Raw genomic sequence first — 13053 nt, 5'->3', positions numbered from 1 at the left:
TACTCAATACAAGTTCTGGAAATTGAATTTTGGTTATATATCGACATACAAATTCTATAAAGGTTTATCGAATTCTCAAAAATAATGTGTAAATTCAGGTTGCCAACAACTAGACGCAAGAACTTTTGAGTTCCAATAATTTTACATTTGTTGTCAAACACAAGTAGTCTTATTCAATTCACCACAAAAATATCAACTTCTTGATTGCTCTCAAGTACAAATATTTTGAGTGTAAGTAATCTCACATGAATACATCTCTAAAGAGATTATAAAACTACGTTAGGGGAAAAGCAGCTAGCAACATAATCCCTCTTCCATTGAAGCCTTACAAATTCTTACGAGACCATAGAATTTTCTACTGTGTAGAGAATTACCTCTCTCTGCTGATACTTAGCTTATCCATCCAGTAATCAAGCTGACCAGCAACACATTCTGAACCTGTGGAGCCATATGACCTGAATTTTTTAATTGAATTTTCAACCCCTAGATATTCGTAGACATCCTTGTCAAATATCGGATTTAGACTGTTCAACTCGTCAAGGCTAAGGTCTTGAAGCTCGCAGTTTCTGGAAACACACAAAGCGACAGACCTCCCAACTATGTCATGAGAAGTTCTGAAAGGTATTCCCTGCAAGAAAATATCACAATTTCATCATTATTAAGACATATAAGAACTAATTAGAAGGATTTTGTTCTTAAAGTAACTGATCACTTTATGCAACAAACTTGGAATGAACCAAGAGGTTCTACTGAGTTACAAGTTTATTAGTCAACCCAGAGGTTTGTACTAATTTGTAAAGCCGCGAGGGGAATAAAATGTCAACGGTACTCTTAGTTGGAAAAGGCAGGGTTAGGTTGATGTACAACTTCAGCACAAGAACTATTTCCTTTACATTTCTCATCTGTAGACGTAGTTCCCAGTTTTCAAAGATGAAATCACTTGCCTTTTTCACAAGGTAATCAGCGAGTGTAGTGGCATCAAGATGACCAGCTGGTAGAGCCTTTTGTATCCTTTCTCGGTTAAAGGAAACATTCTGCGCAAACTCTGCTGAGACTTCGAGCATCCCAACTATTGCCTTGACACTGTCAAATACAGGCTCCTTATCTTCCTATTTAATATAAAAATGAGGTTAAATATATAAGAGTTAAAAAATAATTCAGGGAAGAAAATGTTGATTAGGTTGGTGAAGCAAATGTAGAATAGAAAATGTTGATTAAGATGGTAAAGCAGGAAAACATAACAAAACTAATTGGATATTTGGATGGCCGCCTTGCTGTTAAGCAGTTAATGAGAATATATATATGAGTGTGCAGAGGGAAGACGTGGTATAGAAGGAACTTCCTAAGGAGGAAGTGATTAACTAATAAAGAATCTTTTTCAAGAGCATTTAGACTACTGTTTAGTTATAAGCCTTCCAGGAAAGTACTTTTTACCTGCAAATCTCGGTTGTAAGCATGGGGAAGTCCCTTGCACAACACAAGAAGTGAAACTAAGTCCCCTATGACTCTAGCAGATTTTCCACGAACAAGCTCCATTGGATCTGGATTCTTCTTTTGGGGCATTATACTGCTTCCAGTGGAAACTTTATCACTAGGGGTCAAGAAGCCAAATTCTTCAGATGCCCACAATACCCATTCTTCACCCAGGCGAGAGAGATGAACAGCAGTGATGGAATTAGCAGAAAGTAACTCCAGCACAAAATCTCGATCTGAAACTGCATCAATGCTATTGCACATAAACATTGTCACCATGATTGAAAATGCCAGATGTTAATTGCTAAAAACAAACTAATACAAATGCAGATTAACCACAGACAGAAAGTGCTAGTACTATGTCAAGACTACATTAAGGGTTTCTTCTTCCAAATAATCCTTTTTAAAAAAATGAAACTAGTACGAAAATAGTATTTTCTTCCAAGTAATCTTAAGTACACACACTAGATTTTTCCATCAATCATTAGTTTATTGACGTCAATTAGCTTGAGACTTATCAGGGCCAAATTTGGTGGCAATAGATTTCTATCAGTTAGGCTATGCTATGGTTCTGTAATTCTCTTCATGGTGACTAATACAAAAGTTGGTTAATTACCAAAAACGAAAAAGGTTCCTATTAGTTATATCTTGATTCCCTAAAAACAAGATGTAGCACAACACATCTACTCACAACCTTTCTGAAGGGAAGTAAAGAAAAGTTCAACACAGTACGTCTGTAACTTTAAGTAGAAGTTCAACAGCAGTTGCAAGTTCCATTTGTATTAAGCATATAATTAGATGAAATAATTCATACATTAGTACCTGTTCCTCATGGGGGCAGTGAATCCCAATGCATCAGAAGTCATAAACCTATCAATGGGAAGACCAGTGCCAGCTAATGCACATGCACCTAGAGGGCAGAAATTCACCCTTGCTCTACAATCTAATAAGCGACCAGCATCACGCTCAAGCTGCAAAGAAATTATTCTTCTGTCGTCAGCAATATGTAGGTTTATTTATATTCTTGAGCTCCAGCGCAGTTCAATGAAGCCGTTGAACTAGCAGAAAAGCGACACATTGGGATGCAAAGCAAAGAAGAACATGGTTGCTAGATGATAAGATGAAAAACAGATAATGCGAGTGCAGAAAAAAATGAGAATCAAAATTCTTTCTAAATATTCAAATAAATAATAAAAAAAAGGTAGAAGAAAAAACGAAAAAAGGGAACCACAAATAACAATGGTTGAAACAATACACACATCAAGAGAAAACCAGATACTCCTATCACACAATTATAGCGTGCAATTATGTTGAGGATCTAAATGCAACAAGAAAGTTACAGGTGACACTTGCGAACAGAGCAAAGAGTCCTTAAACAGACAAATATGAGAAAATGCTCCATCTCGAATAGTCATTGCAAAATGTTTTCTCTTGAAAGATCTAATACCCCGTTAGTAAGATGATTCAAATGGACAAGTTTTAAGTAATTAAACATACTAGAAATCGGTGAGGTAAGAAGACATTGAATTTCAAGGAAAAGGGATGTAAAAGCCTGTGGTATTGACTGAGGCTCCACTTGCCACAAGAAATCGCTTATTTTTTCCATCTCTTTTGATGCATAAACAAGCATTTCAAGTGATCTTCAATTCCTCAGGCTTCATATGATAATAAAATGATGCATTAAGTGTTGGAGGGAAGTAGCAGGTACCCGGTAGAATAGTCCAGGCGTGTGCACCATTATAAAATAAATAAATAAATTAAATGGTGTGTTAAGAGAATAAGACATCATCAATGAAGTTAGCCAAATTCCACTAACCTGTTCAACATATGCTAAGAGAAGGTGTTGCAACAGAACAGGTTGGGCCCTTTGCAGATGAGTGTATCCAGGAACAATAAGACCCTCATTTTGGAGAGCTAGTTCAACCATTGCAATCTGCAGGTTATGTTGCAATTAACACATGAGTGCATAATAACCTTTATGCAACGCGCAAATTGATCAATTTTGTTCACAATTCACAATTTCTTCCCATAATAAGAAAAAACATGAGACTATAAACTCATCTTTGCTGAACTTCCAAATGATGATAACACAAAACAAAAAGGAAATGACCTGAAGATTCTTAATGCGTGAAATGATTCCGTCAATAGCATCACGACACCACAAGCGAAAGTCAGTTGCAACTTGATCATTTCTACTCCGCGCAGTGTGAAGCTTTTTGGCAGGTTCACCAACCAAATCAGTAAGCGCTGCTTCAATGTTCATATGCACATCCTCTCTATCTGTCCTCCATACAAATTCACCTGCCTCAATTTGCCTCTGTATCTCGTCAAGACCTTTTATGATAGTATCTCTATCACTATCACTCATCAATCCCTGCAACATTATTGCAAATTCACATACATAAGAAACACCCATTTATCCTCATTAGAATAAAAAAAAAAAACAATTTGAACTGCTAATATTGATTGTTTGTAAATATAAGAAAACCCCTCAATGAAAAGAACCAATCTTGGCAATACCCAGAAACGAAAAACTTATAAATTAACCTGTTTAGCGAGCATTGAGGCATGAGCTTTACTACCCATGATATCCTGTTTATAGAGAGCTTTATCAAACGAAATGGACTCAGTGAACTTCTCCACAGCATCGGTGACGCTCTCTTCGAAACGGCCACCCCATAGCTTCACCTCCTTTTCCTTCGCCGCCGTAGAGGGTGGTGAATTCATCTGCTGCGCTGCACAGGTGAGCAATACTAAGCGAGCATTGGAGTTGAAGGTGAGGTTTTGGGGTTTAGGAGTAAGGGCGTGTTTGGATGAAGAGAAAATGGGGGATGTTGTCAAAGAAGAAGAGGAAGAAATTAACAGTGACTCCATCGACGGCGAACAAGTATCTGTGAAGAAGATGAAGACGAAGGGTAGAATTATATGTATGATTAATTTGCATTTTGCACCTTGAAGCATATACATTTGCTTTTATTTGCATCTTTTAAAAAAAATATAAAATAAATGAATGTTTAACATGTTTTATTGTGAAATTTGAAAATAAAATAATTTTTTTTAAAAGTAAAATAAAATTCAAAAATTAAAATTGTGTTTAATCATGAGTATAAATTAAAGTTGTTTTTTTTTTTTTTGAGTAATTTGAAGTGAAAAAATGTAAAAATACTTTTTTTTTAATTTCAAATTCTTGAAAATTTTAAAATTCATAATTTAAGTATTAAGTATTTTTCGGAGTTCAACTTTTAAAAAAAATATCATATCCGAACACCTCTTTGTAAAGCTATAAAAAAGTGGTTTATTTCAATTATTTATGAGGATAAATTATGATTTCGAGTCAATATGAGAACAAAGGTGAAATTGGAGAGGGTAAAAATAAAATAAAATTATGAGGGTAAATTAAGGAATTAGAATTAAGAAAAATAAAAAATAAAAGCATTATTAGATAAAAGTTTTTTTCGTTACATTACATATATCAAAGTATTAAATAAAAAAAAAGGGAAAAGGGTCATACACACATATTTGCCTCTCTACTTTAGGCAATAACATGAGAACGTGACATTTAAAGCACAAAAATCTTGTAAAGTCGGATAATATAAATGAAACTGAATTTCATATAATAGAAAGTAGAAGCGATGGATATGTGTGTTTGAATTCATTCATGTGTCTAATAAACTTCAACCAAAAGAGAAACTTGTAATAGCTAAATCAAACTTTTTGCCTTAATCGATATAAGTTCTATAAAAATTAAGTAGCATAACTTATTATGTCTTTATATTACAACTAGTAAAATTACCTGTGTTTCGATCGAGAATTTAATATTACGAAATTTATAAAATAACACTTAAAATCTATCAGTCATTAAAACTAAAACACTATATTATCTTATATACAAGATTACGTATTAACAAACATTAATAATGTAGAGGAAAATGAAAATTATTACATCTTCTCATTTATCCTTAATAGCATAAGTATAAATTAATGACTGTAAAAATACATACCAGGATCTGTAACATAATCAATGGTGTCAGTAAGCCACTCAATCGGAGCAAAGTACACAAATATTTAATTGTGAAGAAGAAGAGGAGGTTCAGAATTTTCATTGTTTTAAAATGAGAAGTACATACCAGGATCTGTAACATAATCAATGGTGTCAGTAAGCCACTCAATCGGAGCAAAGTACACAAATATTTAATTGTGAAGAAGAAGAGGAGGTTCAGAATTTTCATTGTTTTAAAATGAGAAGAAATTTCTCTATTTATAGACAACAAAGGGTAGTGTGAACAAATGTTTATTGTGCCTTATCGGAAATGTTACAACTATTTGGAAAAGTTGCAACCTTTCGGAAATGTCACAATCTTTCATAAAAAGTCACAACTTTTCATAAAAGTCGTAACTCTTCATTAAAGTTGCAACTTTTCATGAAAGGGGAAGACTAGTTTTGGGAATAAATAAAAAGGAAATTCTGGTTTGTGGTGGCACCACGTAGGCGGGCCTAAGGCTCTTTTATATATATATATATGATATGAAAACATAAACTTATGTCGCCTAGTATCTTTTTGGAAAGGATAGAGCCCAAAACAAAAACAAAAAAAATTAATTTCTCATTTGATGTCTTGTATTCATAATGAAGCCCGATTAAAATGTTAAATAGTAAAACACTCACTAATAAAGACGATTCTATACCAAAAAGAACTCAAACCTAAAATGAAAATATACTTATCCCTTGACCACAAGGCCCGAAACAAAATATAGTACTCCCTCTATCTCAATTTATGTGACTTACTTTCCATTTTAGTTAGTCCAAAAAAAAATTGACACATTTCTATATTAAGTAACAATTTAATTATAAAATATATATTTTACCCTTAATGAAATGATTTACAGTCACACAATTTTCTATCATTTATTTTGAATCACAAGTTTTAAAAGTCTTTTTTTTAATTTTTAAACTCAGTGCTGAATCAAACAATCTCATATAAAATGAGACGGAGGAAGTAGTACTTATTTTAGGACGTGCTCAATAGACAATAAACAAACTTGTTAGTTGTTTCTCTTCCGACTCCAAATTGAGCAAAAGCCGTATTGTTTCACAATTATGTCAATTTTCTTCCTTTCATGTCAGCCAATTCGTTAAGGAAATTACTCAGCAAGTTTGAGTTCCTCTTCTCCGTACCATTTGACTTGCCTACTTCTGCCATTGCCGACCAGCCATTCCTCCATTTCAGCTATCTTTTAAGCTCATGTCATTCCCTCCCAGCCCTCAAACAGTTACATACTCTGGTCTTGACAACTGGTTACCACAAAAACCTCCTAATATGCACGAAGATTGTATCTTTAGGTTGTTTTTTATCGCCCACAATGGACTATGCACGAAAACTGTTCGACCAAATGCCTCAAAGAGATGTCTTTGCTTGGAACACCTTGATTCGGGGATATTCCAATCTGGGTCCTTGTCAAGAATCCATATTTCTTTATAAAGAGATGCATTTACAGGGAATTTTACCTGATAACTATACATTCCCTTTTGTACTTCGTTCTTGCTCTGTGTTGTCAGCTTTGAGGGAAGGTAGGGAAATACATTGTAACATAATTAAACATGGGTTTGAATCTGATGTGTTTGTGCAGAGTTCTTTGATTACTCTGTATGCGCAGAGCGGGGAGACTTTGGATTCGGAGTTGGTGTTTGATCAAATGAGAGTGAGGAATATAGTTTCTTGGACTGCGATGATTGCAGGGTATGTGCAAAATGGAATTCCTGAGAAGGGATTAGGAGTTTTTCTCAAAATGGTTGATTCGGGTACTCTACCTAATGCTATTACTTTGGTGAGTGTGCTTCCTGCTTGTGCGCGGTTGGATTGTTTGGATTTGGGAATGTTGATTCATGGCTATAGTATTAAGTTAGGGGTGGAAACAGATGTATCACTAGTTAATGCTTTGGTTGCATTCTATGGGAAGTGTGGACTAGTTGATGTCGCTTGGTCTTTGTTTGATCAAATGAAGGAGCATAGTGTGGTTTCATGGAATGCAATAATTGCTGCTTATGAGCAAAATGATGTTGGTTCCTCCCCAATAAAGCTATTTCATAGAATGCTAGGTCAAGGGGTAGAGTTCGATTATATTACAGTAGTTACTGTTATTTCAGCTTGTGCCAGGTTGGGGGCACTAGGTACTGGAAAATGGATTCATGAGCTTGTCAAAAGCAAAGGTTTGGAATGCAATGTTCCAATCACAAATGCACTTATCGATATGTATGCAAAATGTGGGAGTATAGAGTCGGCAAGAGATGTTTTTGACAGGTTGCCTAGTAGAAGTGTGGTTTCCTGGTCATCAATTATAGGGGCTTGTGCTTCACATGGTCATGGGAGAGAAGCTCTTGAGTTGTTTTCAAGGATGAAAGAAGAAGGAGTCCCACCTAATAGCTTCACCTTCACTGCTGTATTGACAGCTTGTCGACATTCAGGTCTTGTCGAGGAAGGGAGGAGGCACTTTGAGAGCATGAGAATGGAATACTCGATAGTGCCAGGGGTGGAGCAATGTGCTTGTATGGTGGATCTTCTAGGACGATCAGGACAACTTCTTGAGGCTTATGAATTTATAGAGAACATGCCTATTGAGCCTGATGCAGATGTTTGGGGAGCTTTGCTTGGTGCTTGCAGAATTCATGGCAATCTTGAGATGGCAGAATATGTAGCAGATCGACTATTTGATTTCAATCCCCAGGCAGTTCCTTTCTACATACTCATGAAAAATATCTATGCTGAAGCCGGAAGGTGGGATGATGTAGCTAGGTTGAAATTTTTGTTGGAAGAATTGGAAGTGGAAAAGATTCCTGGCAAAAGTTCAGTTGAGATAAATCGACGGATTCACACGTTTTTGTCTGGGTCAAGGATTTCAAACTTCTCAAGAGTTCCACCCCGTGAATATGTTCAACTGAAGTATTAGCAAGCAGCATTTTAAGTAGGCGTTTGGCCATAGATTCCAAAACTTTTTCACTTTATTTGGAGTTTATGGAGTTTGAGTTGCTTGGTTATACTTCTTGCAAAGACTATTTGGAATAATGTTCACGTATGAATTTACTTAAATATTACTTCAAAAGTGAAAATTGAGTTTGAAAACAGGCCAAACTTCAAGTTGGATTTGGTATTTTTCATAGCCAAACACTACTGTTCCAAATAAAGTGAAAGTGTTCCGGAAAAAAGTGAATAATTTTATGGCCAAACGGTTTACTCCTGTTGTTGTTTAAGCATTAGGTTGTTGTTGTTGAGTACTATTATCAATTACTGTCAATTGAAGAATGCTTTTGCAGCTTGGTCATCCTGGACTTTTGAGCCAGAGACCTTGGCTGTCAAGTACATCACACCTATGTCCAAACAATTAGAAGAAATTCAATAGATTCCCTTTTGAGAGCAAAGTTATCCTTTCCGAAAGCAACATAATTGTACTGCGCTCTCCAACTATGCTTGTGCAGATTGGGCAAATTTGATGGTTATCTATGGAATATTAACTTAGGTGGGGAGAATGTAGATGATTGTAAGATTCATCATCTCGATCTTCCAACTGGCTTCTGTTCACCAGAGTTTGAATCTCTGATCGTAAAGTTTTACCCGTTGTGTTAACTAGGTAAGTTCTATTTTTTGCTGTTTGTTGTAGATGCATGGAGGTAGAATTTGTATTTGTTGTAATTTTCGTGATTTGAAGGGCACATATAAGGAAAATGTGGAGCTTTAACTGGAAGATTGAATTTTTTGTGCGGCTTCATTTTGCTGGAGATTGAGTCTCCTATTTAGCTTTTTTATGTGAATTGCTGATTGCTTTATTAGTTGAAATTGTGCTTATAAAGATGCATAGATGGAGATAGAATTTGGTTTGTTTTTGTGATTTTTATTTTCTTCAATGGTAATCTGTTTTAGGATGTATGGCCTCCGACTTGACTTTCTGCTTCATTTCCTCATCTCAATCTTCAGAATGGCTTCCTTTTGTCCGAGATTGAATATTTAATCGAATGTTATCCATATTTATATTTGTATTCAAGAGTTCATATTTGTAATTGTTTTTGATACACAGAGGTAGAATTTTTGTTATTTACTGTAATTTTCATGATTGATTGACTGGCTGCTTATAAGAAAATGTGGTTTCGAACAGGTTGCTGTGTTGAAGAAGAAACGAAGATGCTCAATCTCAGCTTGAGGCAAAAACAGAAGAGTGATGATGCAGCAAAATGTCTTCAAGATGAAATCCACAGAATTAAGACTCAAAAGATACTAATACACTTCCGAATATAAAAGAAAATTTCTTTCTTTTTTTCGGAAACTGGTAAGGTCGTATTCCTCAGAACAGGGCGGGATTGATTGATCTACATAAAAAATTCTGGCTTCCCTTCCAGGTATTAGTGCTGGAGACCATCAAAAAACAAGCAAATCTACAAGTTCCGTCTCCTCTTTGCACCAAAAGTAAACAGATATCATGCAATTCTATTTTACTATCTGAATGGAATTGGACCTATCTTCAAAGCTTCTGTAATTCCTCTCCCTCCACACAGTCCACCAGATGCAATGTGGAATTATTCTCCACCATCACTTCTGGCTCTTGCTTCCTCTTTTAATCCAACAACTCAACAAATCTGCAATATGCTTAGGTATGTCCACTTTGTGTCTGGGAGACAAAAATAAACATGACATAGCTATGCAGAGAATCTGCAGTGCTAAAAAGGGTGACTATTGGTCTCTTCATCTTTCCCACATAGTTGACCTTAGGAAACAATGTACGGAGTCGCCTTTGTTAGGGAGCGTTTTACCCCCAATGTGAGACTTCCCAGCGTGAATTCGGATTTAGTCGGGCTCCAATGTGGGTACTAGACACCGAGTGGGAAACCAAAAAAAATAGACATTAGGAAACAATAATTTGTCCCTTTCTTTTCAAAACTTCTTGTGTTAAAGCATGCATTTCTGGCCACCAACCAAGTAAAGCATTTAACCTTAGTTGGTGCTATGTTTTTCTTTACATTTCTCCAAAAGCTTTTCTGGCGTTTGTTTTGTTGTCCATTTTCTATACTGTATTTCCTTTTGCAGAGAATAGACCATCCATGCTATGTTTCTATTTCAAAGCATCTGGATCTATGCTAGTGGCTTTAGGAGTCGTCTTGTGTTTAAATTAAAAGTCTATAAAAAATTGTTTCCAATTATACCCTTAAATTATGTAATTGGGTCAAGGGAGATAATTGCCGGACAATATTAGACCTTCTAACTAGCTAAGAGAAGAACAATTTTGTTGTCATGTTTGTTATTTTTTCACTTGAATTATTTGAGGATAAATAATTGTCATCTTAATAAACCAATCACTCACAAAAAGTTAATTTTTTTATTTTAAAAAGATAAACCATCTATTTTTAATACCGAAAAGATAGTAAAAATTGCATAAACCATCTACATTTAAACATAAATATTACAAGTTATAATTTTAATATGTATGCAATTTTATAAATTGTGCAAAATACAAATAATTAGAAAAATGTTTTTATATAGATATATCACAAAACAAATGTGAATGTCACATGTAGAACAAATGTGATTATCGGGATATAGGTGGTTCGTGTGGGATATTGTGTCATTGTGACCTTATGAATTGGCAGCAACAAAGAGACCTCTATTATGAAAGACAACCAATTGCCCTCATTAGATGTTGTAGGTGCTGAGGGAAATAATTTGGGAACGGATGAAACTGAGAGTAGCCAAACGTTGGCTTCTCAAGGCGCAATGTTACTTCAAAATGAACTTTCTGAAAAGCCTACTGTCACGGACTTAAACTTCAACTAACACTCAATGCGGCACATCGCTAAGATAATGAAGAACTTCTACTTCAACTAACGCTTCGTGCGACACATCGCTTAGGGAATTTGAAAGAAGGTTTGTGTATTGCTTGGGAAGATTACATTTGCTTGGTCCATGTTCATTTACAAATAAATGCCCCTCTATTTATACTACACAGTACACACCTAGGGGCTAAGTGCAAATAAAAATTGCTATACAAGTATTATCATATTTACTAGTTAGTCCCTCTTCTAGAATTCTCTACAAGCCTAGAGAATTCTAAAGTATTCTAAGAAAATCTTCTAGAATATTCTAGAGTCTTCTCCAAACCTTTCTAAGACTCTAGACCCTTCCCACTAAGGCTAGCTCACTTATGCTTTAATTTCATGTCAAGTGGTATGACAAAGTGATGGGTCATGACACTCTCCCACACCTGATGTTGCGACGATCGTAACGCATTACTGATGCATGGACAATCGAGTCTTTGTTGGGGAAGAAAGTCTTCTTGAATTCTTCTCAAAATTGCTCCCAAGTATTGATGGTGCAAAACCTCTTCCCTATTCTCTTTATGCCTCCACCGTAGCATGGCCATCTCTAAGAGGTACAACATGGCAGTGTTGATATTTTTCTCGTTGCTTTTCACCCTGTTGCACTTGAAGTAATTCTCCAAATGTCACAGGAAATTCTCCACCTCTTGCGCGTCACAGACATCTTTGAACATCAATGGCTTTGGAGCCTCAATTTTGCCCTCTCTATCTGTCACGCTCCGAGACTACCCCCGAAACGCGGACACGGGACCTAGGACAACAAGTGATCCCAAGTTAACCCTGCTGGCCTGATCATGAACATACTAAAGATAATAAACTGATGCGGAAGCTAAATCATAAATAAAAATGAAAAGATGGGGAATATCCATATACTATAATTGAGATAAATGATAACTGATGAGTTTAATACAAAGATGATATTAACTCAATACTAAGCTGAATCTAACTATGTCTGAAAAATAGCCTCTAACTGACTAGAAATGTTAGGACAGGCCCCAACTAGGTCTAGCAAAACTGAAACTAAAGGACTAAAAATACTGGAAATAAACTCATGACTATTGTCCTTGGAGAATAAGGACTCACCACTGATTCTACTGAACTGGAGATCGGGAACAGATCTAAGCTTGATCTGGATGCTGAGAACCTGAACCTACATCACGAGAAGATGTAGCGCAGAGTCTACGTCAGAACTTGAAAGGTACTGAGCATGCATGATAGAATAAAACTGAAATAACATATAACTGAACAAAGCAAATAAGCAATGACATAATCTGAACATGATATAGCTACTGAATGCTGAGATAACTGAACACAGTGACCAATTTATAGCATGCTGAAACTGAATACTGGATATACTGATAAATGGTCAATGCAATAGGATCTGACTGAACTGTGGGAGCTACTAATAACCGATAATAAAACCATATGAGCTAAATGTAGAGTCCGATGTATACGACCCATCGAGAGGACCCAAAATACCCTGCCAGAGGTATAGAGGCATGCTGGCGTGATCACTAAACTTATGTTTCCCACAGAGGTGACTTACACCTACGTGGCTCGTAGTTCTGGGACTATATGGGTACGCTGAACCCTAGTCCAACTCGGTATTATGCTGCTCCCAATGAATTAAGTGGTTAACTAGTTATGACTGAATTTCTGTAAATACTGGATAGCTCGAACTGAACATGCAAACTGAGAATGCAACAATTAAACTAATATTAATG

General features: G+C 35.8%; 2 protein-coding genes across 2 annotated transcripts; one reads left to right on the top strand and one right to left on the bottom strand.

Annotated features, from left to right (window-relative positions):
• Positions 1 to 78: 78 nt before the first annotated feature.
• Positions 79 to 4431, bottom strand: LOC102578683 (argininosuccinate lyase, chloroplastic). The gene is made up of 7 exons (XM_006337997.2): positions 4021 to 4431; positions 3584 to 3847; positions 3290 to 3406; positions 2296 to 2444; positions 1435 to 1726; positions 945 to 1109; positions 79 to 628 (listed from the first exon to the last, which is right to left on the bottom strand). Exons 1-7 carry the CDS (start codon positions 4345 to 4347, stop codon positions 371 to 373), a joined length of 1572 nt encoding a protein of 523 aa, XP_006338059.1. The 5' UTR covers positions 4348 to 4431; the 3' UTR covers positions 79 to 370.
• Positions 4432 to 6504: 2073 nt separating this feature from the next.
• LOC102578352 (pentatricopeptide repeat-containing protein At2g29760, chloroplastic-like) lies at positions 6505 to 8591 on the top strand. Its single transcript, XM_006337996.2, has one exon. It carries the CDS (start codon positions 6592 to 6594, stop codon positions 8416 to 8418), a length of 1827 nt encoding a protein of 608 aa, XP_006338058.1. The 5' UTR covers positions 6505 to 6591; the 3' UTR covers positions 8419 to 8591.
• Positions 8592 to 13053: the final 4462 nt, after the last annotated feature.

Source organism: Solanum tuberosum, unplaced genomic scaffold (genome assembly GCF_000226075.1).
Source record: "Solanum tuberosum cultivar DM 1-3 516 R44 unplaced genomic scaffold, SolTub_3.0 scf00002, whole genome shotgun sequence".
Classification (NCBI taxonomy): Eukaryota; Viridiplantae; Streptophyta; class Magnoliopsida; order Solanales; family Solanaceae; genus Solanum; species Solanum tuberosum.
This window is presented reverse-complemented; position numbering and strand designations above follow the sequence as displayed.

Excerpts from the sequence above, each read along its gene's own strand:
- LOC102578683 (XM_006337997.2), bottom strand. The coding sequence starts at position 4,347 with ATGGAGTCACTGTTAATTTCTTCCTCTTCTTCTTTGACAACATCCCCC. Across the intron at positions 3,407-3,583 it reads CACGCATTAAGAATCTTCAG|ATTGCAATGGTTGAACTAGC; the intron begins GTCATTTCCTTT and ends CATAACCTGCAG. Across the intron at positions 1,110-1,434 it reads CTTACAACCGAGATTTGCAG|GAAGATAAGGAGCCTGTATT; the intron begins GTAAAAAGTACT and ends TATATTAAATAG.
- LOC102578352 (XM_006337996.2), top strand. The coding sequence starts at position 6,592 with ATGTCAGCCAATTCGTTAAGGAAATTACTCAGCAAGTTTGAGTTCCTC.